Source organism: Lactuca sativa, chromosome 4 (assembly GCF_002870075.4).
Source record: "Lactuca sativa cultivar Salinas chromosome 4, Lsat_Salinas_v11, whole genome shotgun sequence".
Lineage (NCBI taxonomy): Eukaryota > Viridiplantae > Streptophyta > Magnoliopsida > Asterales > Asteraceae > Lactuca > Lactuca sativa.
The window spans coordinates 24797204-24807970 of NC_056626.2; the positions used below are offsets into that span (position 1 = coordinate 24797204).

At 31.8% G+C, this 10767-nt stretch overlaps 1 protein-coding gene across 2 annotated transcripts; it reads right to left on the reverse strand.

Annotated features, from left to right (window-relative positions):
• Positions 1-7301: 7301 nt before the first annotated feature.
• Positions 7302-9727, reverse strand: LOC111882035 (uncharacterized). Of its 2 annotated transcripts, none has more exons than XM_023878402.3 (4): positions 9570-9727; positions 8911-9005; positions 8559-8839; positions 7302-8461 (listed from the first exon to the last, which is right to left on the reverse strand). In XM_023878402.3, the coding sequence occupies exons 1-4, from the start codon at positions 9597-9599 to the stop codon at positions 7626-7628; spliced, it is 1242 nt and encodes a 413-aa protein (XP_023734170.1). In that variant the 5' UTR covers positions 9600-9727; the 3' UTR covers positions 7302-7625. The 2 variants fall into 2 exon arrangements, with proteins under 2 accessions (XP_023734170.1, XP_023734171.1); XM_023878403.3 differs by lacking the exon at positions 9570-9727 and adding an exon at positions 9150-9560.
• Positions 9728-10767: the final 1040 nt, after the last annotated feature.

Genomic DNA, 10767 nt, shown 5'->3' on the forward strand with positions numbered 1-10767 from the left:
GAATGATTATACGAGAGTAGAATTTCCTAGCAAAAATGCTAGTTGTGACATTTGCAAATTGGTTCATCTAGTAACTAATCCCATGATCGAATACACATATATCAATGGGTCCCTGTATTGATACTAGACTTGTTATTGATTCATCGATTTAATGTTAATTTACTGGATTCGATTGCTTGATTTGATTATACTTCTAAATATTAATCTCCCTTCACTATTGACTTTCAATTTTAACTTATTGTGTTTATAATCTTCTAATTGTTGACGTGATTTTGGTTCTTCAAGTTGAGCACTTTTTAAATATGCAAATGATATTTTCTATTTTATAACGGTTTTGAATTTTTCTACTACGCACTCTAACTGTTTGATATAATATCTAGTGAAGTTTTTAGCTTCTTTATGATAATTTAACAGGTTGCTGCCATAGAGATTAATGAAGGGGGACACGTGGTTCAGGGGGGACTTTTGGTTCAGGGAGTTGTGACTCAGGTTACCAGCATTTCTATTTTCATTTTTGGTACTTTTATCTATTTTGGTTAAAAGAGCTTTGAAAGAACAAAAAAATTTTGAGGGGATTAGGATTCACCATTGTTTTTGCTATAAATATATTATATGTTAAATCGCATAACCTACAAGAATACCAACTCAAGGTAATTTTGTTTCTTAAAATCCTCTTCAAGTAAGTTTTTAAACATGGTTGTACTGCAAGTGTTTCTTCAAAATCTAGAATTTCAATTCCAAATCTAATGAAGTTACATGATATCAGTTTGAATCATATGCTCCCGAGCACTACAAATTGTTTCTATTTTTTTGATGTTAAAACTTATGAATTTTGATAGGTACGACTATTTTCTTGATCGTAGTCGTTAATTTGTTTTTGATATGTAATTGTGGAGGATAACATTAGATTTAGAGCGTCTCTTTTGTTGTTTAAACTCTCATTATGTTGTTTGTGTTGTTATGTTATGATGATTTTTTTTGAGTTGTGTGATATGATTGCAGGTGAGTCATGTTTGGGTTGCAAATGACTTTTTCTATTCAGGTAACTCCTTTAGCTTAACATTTTCCCGCGTTTGTGTTTATTCCAGAGCAACCACTTGTAGGTAGTCAATTATTGCAGACAATAGAACTTGATAAAACATAAAATGTGAATCTAATGAATCTATGATAAATATGCATATTAAAAGCTAAAAACTAAATATAATCAATTATAGACTACGCAAGTTTGATTTTATTAGTATTATAATTAAAACCTTGTAAAATGTCTTCAACATGTGCTCTTCAAATAATCCTGTTTCTAATTTTTAATAATTCACTTTTTACAGTTGGTGACAGTTAAGGTCTCAATTACATGGTGAATAAGTTACAGGGTGGTCATTTCTTAGCCAATGGCAAAGGACATCTGTCCATAACTTTCTGTCATAATTCCCCCATTCTCTACAGTCCCTGATATGGTATGTGATTCATAGTAAGCGATGAACTTGATGTCTTTGTTGCTATATTTTTTGGTGATTGTAAACCTAACTCTTGGATTTCATAACTAAATTTCATCATGTCTCTAGATCTATAAGTCATCAAGGTTAAAATAGTCTTTTTAAAGTCATTCATGACATTTGTTTGCCAAACACAGAAGCGGGGACTTTTTTTAATGTGGCTTGCGAGGTGGTTCATTGACCGAGATTCTTGAAGTGGCTACATTATGAGTTTGATTCTTTCTGATTATCTTTTGCTAAACTAGCATACCAATTTTTATAATAGTTGTCTCCATGATTTATCAAGTCTTTTCAAAGTAACAAGTTCAGTTGAAATTTTTGAAAAGTCAAATTGGTCTCATGTAAACACAGATGTTCTGTTAGGATTTTTATCATTGCCATAAGACCAAAAATACCCTTTCGTTTCATATGCCCTTGCATTTCCCAACAACTTTCTTGCTCTTGTCGACACATATGATGTAAGTCAAACAAAAATATTCAATAACTTTTTTTTCCTCATTTAATATTTAAAATTCAATATTAAACTCCATATATTTAGGTGATGAGGAGTGGAGTCCCTAATTTTTGTGTTGTAGCTCTAGCACTAAACGATATGATGTATGTTTTTTTTTTTAATCATTTTTTATCCATATTTTTTGTTTTATCAAAATTTGATTTTGTTAGTTTTTTTTTAAATGTATGTAGATTTAGTTAGAGCAAATGGAATTAGATTAGACACCGGTGACCTTGCTTACCTGTCATGTGAAACAAGAAAGGCTTTTTCACAATCACACCACTAAAAAGGAATTTGAGCTTCCTGGTTTTGGGAGTTTTGAAAAAACTTGAATAAATGCTAGCAATGATCTCAATGAGGAAACACTAGATGCTCGAAAATATATTTTTTTATAAAATTCTTGACAACTTTAAATTGTTGTTATTAATGAATTATTTTTAAATGGTTGATTAGGGGCATGAGGTTGGTTCATTCCTTTTTCAGACTACACTATGTAAGAAACAAACTCGTGGGTCAATTTGAAAAGTAAACAGCAAATTGGATCCATGCCTTCTTGGAGGTCTGTTTATCAAATCAAAGGACATTCTTACCCTTGATATAAGTGAAGTGTTCCCTTGATACCGGTGAAGTCCTAAAGGTCTTTAATAAAGACTCCCTTGATGAAGAAGATAATTTTCTTTAACCAAATTCAATGCAATCAAGTTCTTATGTGTAGCTAATTTATGTGCTGTTGGCCCCCATATTGTCAAGGGGGTTGCTATGATACATATTGACATTGCAAAGCAAGATTTTTGTAGCAACTTCCAAAAGGTACATTTTTGTTTAATTTGTAATAATTTCATACATATTAATTTTATCGTTGTTGTATTCTGATATATAAAACAAATACAGCTATGGCGTCAGAAATTTCAATATAAAACGAACAGGGTAATATTTTCATATGACTTTCTAACGTATGAAACAAAGATTTTTACATAATAATAGTCGATGGAATTTTATATTATTTTCTATTTCTGTGTCAGGATTCCAAACAGATTTGAAGTGTATTCAAGATGGTTATAGAATTCTGATTAGCCTTGGAATTGGAATTGGGAATCAGAACTGTAATTTAAACTTTCTTATTTGTGTTGGATATTGAAGAACCAAAATTGAAATTAGAAACGTATCGTGTTAACATACAACACATTGAATTGTCTTTTAAATATGTAATTTAATGTAGATATTATTTTGAGTATTTTGTCCTCGTATTGAAAGTACGATGTTATACAAGAAAGTAAAATACAATGCTATAATGGGAAAAATGAAAGTAGGAGAAAGTAAAATTGATCATTCTGATATATATAACAAAAACAAACAAAATACAATATTTATTCATAATACAATGCCATTTATCACTTGACCATTGACACACAAGGTTAGAATATGTGTTTAAATTGTTTAATCTGTCTCACAATAACAAGTAAGTTGTATGCCAATTCTGTCTTTTGACATTTTCAACAAGTCACGGGCAATATCTAAATCGAGCAAATATAATTATTTTTATATTTATTGGTTAGAGTTTCTTTATATTTAATATTGTGTGTGTTTGTGTGTGTGTGGGGGGGGGGGGGGGGGGGTTATGTGGTTTATTTAGAAGGAAAATAAGTTGTTATTTTTTGAAATAAACAATTCTATTTCGTAATATAACCATAAAATAACAATGTAGTTTGAAAGTACATTGTCAGATGTTGGATTATATTTGTGTAAACCCGTTTTCACACATTATCAGCTATATGTAGCTATTTCCCGTGTCACAAATAAAAAAATCTTTAAAGATACTCATATGTGACGAGGAAGGTCATTTAACTAATAAAACAAAAAATGTTGGCTACAAAGAGGTCCTTTAACGACTATATATATATTTACCGATTTCCATGTATTTTCTACACATTTCAATAATACCAATAACCCTGATTTTTTTATAATTATTCTGCAATATCTATATAAATTTGTATTTTATTTATGCGTTCCCCCGTGTTTAACGCGGGTTATAATCTAGTGTTATATTATATGCAGTTTCTCTATAATAGAAGATGATATTTTTTCTCATTCGACATATTTATCCAACAACCTTACTTAAATATTTAGTCTCTTAACGATTCAACGTTAAATCATTCAATGGTTACAAAACATTCCTCCATAGAGATCTAGATACACTATTTTACTTCTTACTTTTCCAACATATTAATGAACTTTTAAATTCTAGTTGTCCAAGATATCACAATCAACCAATGACCAATTACAAAGGTTATAAAAAAAGGAATTTAGGTAATAGTTATATAGTATTTGTTAATGAACAAATGAATAAATTTACTAAAAAAATTATATTCTTAGGAAAAATCTAAAATCTAAAATATTATAACTTTTATGAAACATTAAAGGGGAAAATGACTTACCAGGGTAATCATCTATGTTGCTTTGTTTATATTTAAGTAACTTCTTTATTTTTGTACACATTTGACCATTTAACTTGTTATATGTGTTCACATATTACCATTATCACCGGTTATAGCAGCTGACAATGATAATATGTGAGCATATTAACAAGTTAAATGGTTAAATGTGTACAAAAAAAATTGTTTAAATGTGAACAAAACGAAAGTTTAATTACCCTGATAAGTCATTTACCCCACTATTAATAACGATTTTATTTTTCATATTTGTTTGTATTATTTTTTTTAAACATTATTTTTAAAATATCAATAATACCCTAAATATTAATTAATTATTGATCAATTCTAAACTTTATCTTTTAATTAACAAATATGCTTTTGTTTTGTGAAATATTTATATAGAGTCTTATAATTTTTTTTCTTTTGTTTTTAAACATATACAAAAAATTTAAAATAAATAGTATCTAACAATGAAATTAAATAAATAAAATATGTAACAATAAGTATGGAGGGTCTTTTAAAAAAATAAAAAAGAAAATATTACTTAGCAAATAAAAAAACAAAAAAAAAATCTATATAATGTAAATGTTTTAAAATTATTACAACCTTTTAATACTTTTTAATTAGAAGTTAATAAACTTTTAGTTTTTTTTAATACAACGTTTTAAACTAGTATTTAATGAAAGTATTTTAAAATGTTATAAAAAATATTAAATTGCCATACAAAATCTGTGAAACACTTTAAAAATATTGTAAAAGAAAGTTTAGAAATAATTATATGAAAGTTATAAAAAATTGCATGAAATTGTAAAAAAAAAAAGTTAAAAACTTGTAAAAAAAATTTTAAACGTTTATAAAATATTTGGTTTCAAAGCACTTGTATTAAAATTATATGAAAATATAAAAATAGTTAAAAAAAAATTATAAACAAAGTTTAAAATATTGTATTATAAAAGCCTATAGGAAAAAATATCATAAAAACATTGTAAGAAATTATAAAAAATCTTAAGAAATTTGTAAAAATATTTTTTATACTTACACAACTTTTTTTTTTTACATATTTGATCATTTAACTTGTTAAATGGTCAAATGTATATAAAAAAAATGAAATTTCCTAAACGTGAACATGACAAAAAGTAATTACCCTGCAAGTCATTTTCCCCACGTTAAAATAGCACAACAATTTTTTGACGAGATTATTGACTTTCGAGAAAGGGATTAGCGTTTTACAGTTTACCATTGACAAACATGATAATCTTTAATTTCGAACTTTATAAGTGTTTGTAAAAAGATATATAATTAAAATGAACCAAGTCGGAAGTAAATCATATCTACTGTCTTAGGGCGTATTCGGCAAAAACTAGCTGGTAGCGGGTAGCTTATACTTTGTAGCGTTTTGTTAAACGCTACATGAAGTAGCATTTAGATTTGGAGCGTTTAGATTAAACTAAACGCTAGAAGCTTGTAGTGCCAAACGAAACTTTCTGTTTTAAATGGAGCGTTTTGTCAAACGCTAGAAGCTCTCAAACGTTCCAAAAAGCTCCGTGTTGAACACGCCCTTAAAGTATAACTGTTGTTTTTATAATCTTGGTGAAAAACAATTCTTTCTTTTTCTGTAATCTTGGTCTTTATTCAAGTTTTTTTGTAGCTTTTCAGTTTTCATAATTTCATCCATGTTCCAAATAAAATAGCTATTTTTGGTTTCTCAGTTTTGCAACTAAAAATAAGTTATTTTATTTTCGAAAATGGACAAAAACATTATAAAAACCTTAAATAATAACAAAATTTGCAAGGAAAATCATTTTAGTACCAAAGTTATACTATTTCTATCCCTAAGATAAAGTCCCTAAGTATTTATCGAGTAACCTGTGATACCATTGAGAATTTTTTCATAAACAAAAATATACCAGATTAAGTTAGCTATGGTCGTCAAACCTATGATAGAAATTAAAGTGACAGTATGTACCTCTATAAATAGTAACACAACCAGCTAGGGCTGTTAATCGGGTCAACCCGATCGGGTTTCGGGTTAAACGGGTCGAGTTAGTCGGGTTTTTTATAAAAATAATTGCACCCGGAACCCGACACTATTAAGATACGGGTTATCCGGGTTCAGGTTATTCGGGTTTCGGGTTTATAGTGTCGGGTTAATCGGGTTACAATATAAGACAAAAATATTGTGTCATATCTATAATAATATTTATTTTTAGAAGGTTAAATTAAGATGTGTTAAATCCAAATGACTTTGAGTGCATATGGTTTTTTTTTCTTGTTTATACTATACAAGTAAAAAGCATTATTCATTGGATTTGTGACTGTATTTTTTATTTTAGGCCACGATAAACTATCATTGCATATTATTTTACTATGCTACATATTAATTTCCATTTGTACAAATCAATATTTTGTTCTACAATTGTGTTGCATCTTATTTTCCTCTTTTTTAGACCACGTAATGTACAAAAATAGAAGATGTAAGGTGGAATAAAATACATAAATATTGTAATATATTTTTATTCGGGTTAATCGGATTAACCCGAAACCCGACTTTTATAAAAAAAAAAAATCAACCCTAAACCCGACCCTAACTATAGTTCGGGTTTGTCGGGTTAACCCGAATACCCGATTAAGAATTTTGACCCTATAAAACCCGACCCTAAATGCCTTAATCGGGTTAGGGTCGGGTCGGGTTAATCGGGTTCAGGTTTTTTTGACACCCCTACAACCAGCTATTATAATATAAAGGTGCAGAAATTCAAACTAACCATTTTCAGATTATATCGTGAAACAATGTGAATAAATTGATATTCAACACAAAATAACAATATGAGATTTAAACAAGAGATTTCCAACTACTTCAGTCATATTTATTAGGATTAAACACAACAAAAAAACATTTTTTTTGTTTATTATAACATCCAACTTTCATTATACCTACCACAACATTTTCAAAGTATCATCTTCAACATTGTAAAACAAGTTTCAACCACTTCAGTAAATATTTTGATAAAAAAAAAAAAGGAAACTAATGTTTGTATTTCAAAATAAAAAACACTTTCCTTCACGTATTTCTAAACCTGACACTCTCACTTATGAATTTTCATCTCCTTACTGCTGATAAGAACTATCAGTGCAAGCATTTGCTTTTGGATTCTAAATTAAAACCCCAAAATTATTAAAGAATTGCAAATAGTGAGTCAACTAAGCTTAGCTCCATCTTCTTCGGTCCTCTTCTTCATCCACAGGGGCATACCACGAAGGCCGCCTCTTGGAATTACTCAATCTATAATTCAAATAAATCTCTTCATTACAAAGTGGCCGCATGGCAACAAGTGCAAGACTTTTCATAATCGGCCCTTCCACTTCACCATTATTGTCAGAAACCCCCCCGGACTTAAACCAAAAACTCCCAAACCTTTTCATCTTCACTCCCTCTCCCTCTTTACCCCCAAAAACTACATTCGGTATATAAACTCTCATACCCTTTTCACTCAAAGGAAAATCATAAGGACAAACCATCACATTAGGCTCCACACCCTTTGCTGGATGGTTTGCAAAATGACCTAAAGCTAATGGATTCCTTCTCTCTAACACCTCATCACCATTAAACCCTAACTTTGACCCTTCTAAAGGTTTACTCAACATCTTCCACACCCGGTCTGACCCTGACCCTGACATTGACCCTGAATCTGAACTAGGGTTTGACTGATAAACCCTAGATTGACCCCATGGTTCTCGGGTTTCACCACCTTGACCCCATGGTTGACCATTGATGATTGTCCCATCGTATCTAGTGATGAGATAAGGGTTTTGTGCATTGATTCTTGGGTATCCAGGGATATAACGGTAAAAAGCCGGAGAGTAGATCACACCTGGGTAGAGTGCTATTACAGAGCCAACATCTGCTTCACCATCTATGAATAAACCTCTTCCAGCTTGTTCATGAGGGATTTGAGATGGTTTTAGCTCAAGGGTGTATCCTGTAACATCTTTTAACTTTTGGGATACCTCTGTGAATGTCAACTGTTTTGTCTCGGGTACATCTGTGCTGAAAATTTCATCGTTAATAAGATTCGACTAAAGAAAGGAATTATATATTATGTGGTTTTAAAGTTAAAGACTTGAATAATAAAAACTAACCAAGAAGATTGATGTTTGTTGGAGTATTTCTACCAATGGCAAGACTAAGGCCACTAGGGCGAGGGGTAGTAGGGTTTTGTTGGGATGATGATTTAAGTGATGGATCATGAGAGTTGAAGTCAGGAAGGAGGATCTCGTCCATTGATGTACAGAAGTTTGTGATTTGAGAATGGATGTTTTCTTGGACTTGTCTTTCTTGATCTGCTAGCTCAGCTTTACTTGCCATGTTGATTATCTCCTCTATATCTGCATCTTCAGCATCTTTCCCCACACGATTGTAGCTGTAATGATAAGTCAGTAATCATGTATCATATATAAGTAAAGCCATGGTTGAAGGTTAGTGTTAGTGTACCTGGTACAGAGGAAGAGGCGATTTATGTCTGCTTCAAATTGAAGGCGTCTTGGATCTTTTGCAAATGTTGGACTTTTCGCCAGTGTTGCCACAAACTAGAAATAGAAGAGAGCATAAACTGAAGTCTGTAAGGCATGTAGCATATGCTATTCTGATTCTTATTAGTTATTACTTCCTTCAAATGTAATATTCCTAGTCAAACAACTATGTTTGCACCATATTGATATGAGTTCATTTACCTTTTCTCTACAGGTTCAGAATTCATACAATAGTTTGAGGTCCAAAGTAACCATCATCATCGAGGTTTAGGTATTTTCTCAGTATCGATGGCGTAGTTAATATAGCACATTTTCAATATTTTGCAAACAAACTACTCGGATCGCAATCCAACCAGAACCCCAATTTACCAAAATCGCAAAGCGGAAGGTGTAGCAAATATAAGCGGAATTTCATGAATACAGTATAGTGTAAGCTTACAAGTACCACATAGCAACAGTTTTTAAGGAAGAAATCCGAAAATATAGCGTCAAATTGACGATTCTAACTGAGAAAACCTAAATGCCCAGAACTGACGGGTACAGCAACGTGGTTGAGGGATTGATAATCGAATGTGAAATTGTTCGTCAGCGTATGCATAATGAAATCTAGATATTGAGTACCTGTTGAAATTTCTGAAAGAGAGACGCCATGAAGTAGGAGAGTAGAGGTGGTGGTCCTCAAGTCGAAACTCTTGGTCTCTTTCGGCTTCCAAATTGACGTAGTTGCCTATGAGAAGACAAAAGGAAAGGAAAGATGAGGGGTCCAAAAGTACAATTAGAAAATTGTGGATGATCAAAATGTAATGGATTCCTAAATCTCATGACATAAAAAATGGAGAAAAATTACAAATTTAGCTGATTCTTTCGATGGTTTTGCTAATTCTTTCAAACATTCTATCATTTTTTTAACCCATAACCTATATTTCTCTCTAAAAAATATTATTCAAAATGTCATCATCTTTATCATCCGATTCGACGGCTGTAGAGGAGACTAAGTTTATCGGTTCCGTCATGGCGAAAACGGTTGTATACTATCAAAACCGACTAGGCGAAACATCACGTGCACGGCCTAACCTAAGAAAGCCTCCGTTACGTAGAAATCATGAAACTGGACACGGTCGCCTTATATAAGATTATTTTGCAGATGACGTCATCTACGCTGTAAAGTTTCGATGTCGGTTCCAGATGAGGAAGGAACTATTCTTACGTATTGTTGGCGATTTGGAAGGCCGCTTTTCATATTTCCAATGGAAAATGGATGCAAGAGAAAAAATGTTTCTCTCCCATTCAAAAATGCACGACTTCAATTCGTCAGCTAGCATACGGCATGGACGCAAACAAATGGGACGAGTATTTTAGGATGTCAGAGCGTACCGTGCAGGAGTGTGTGTACAAATTCTGCAAAGCGATCTTTTTGGTTTATGGCAACAATATTTGCGCAAACCAACTATCAACGATATCCATCAATTGTATACGGTGCATGAAGGCAAACATGGATTCCCCGGAATGCTAGGTAGTATTGATTGCATGCATTGGAGTTGGTCATTATTCCCCAACGCATGACGTGGTCAGTACATGAGAGGCGACCACAAATAGCCGACGATCATTCTAGAGGCTATCGCATCACATGGTCTTTGGATATGGCATGCATTCTTTGGTTCAGCTGGTGCAAACAATGACATCAATGTGCTAGACCAGTCGTCGGTATTCATTAATATCTACCTTGGAAAGTCACACGATGTACCTTTTCAAGCAAATGGGGTAGCATATAAACATGGATATTATCTTACTGACGGTATATATCCTCCCTTGTCTGTTT

Excerpts from the sequence above, each read along its gene's own strand:
- LOC111882035 (XM_023878402.3), bottom strand. The coding sequence starts at position 9,599 with ATGGCGTCTCTCTTTCAGAAATTTCAACAG. Across the intron at positions 9,006-9,569 it reads TCTTTCAGAAATTTCAACAG|TTTGTGGCAACACTGGCGAA; the intron begins GTACTCAATATC and ends TTCTATTTCTAG. Across the intron at positions 8,462-8,558 it reads AACAAACATCAATCTTCTTG|ATGTACCCGAGACAAAACAG; the intron begins GTTAGTTTTTAT and ends TTTTCAGCACAG.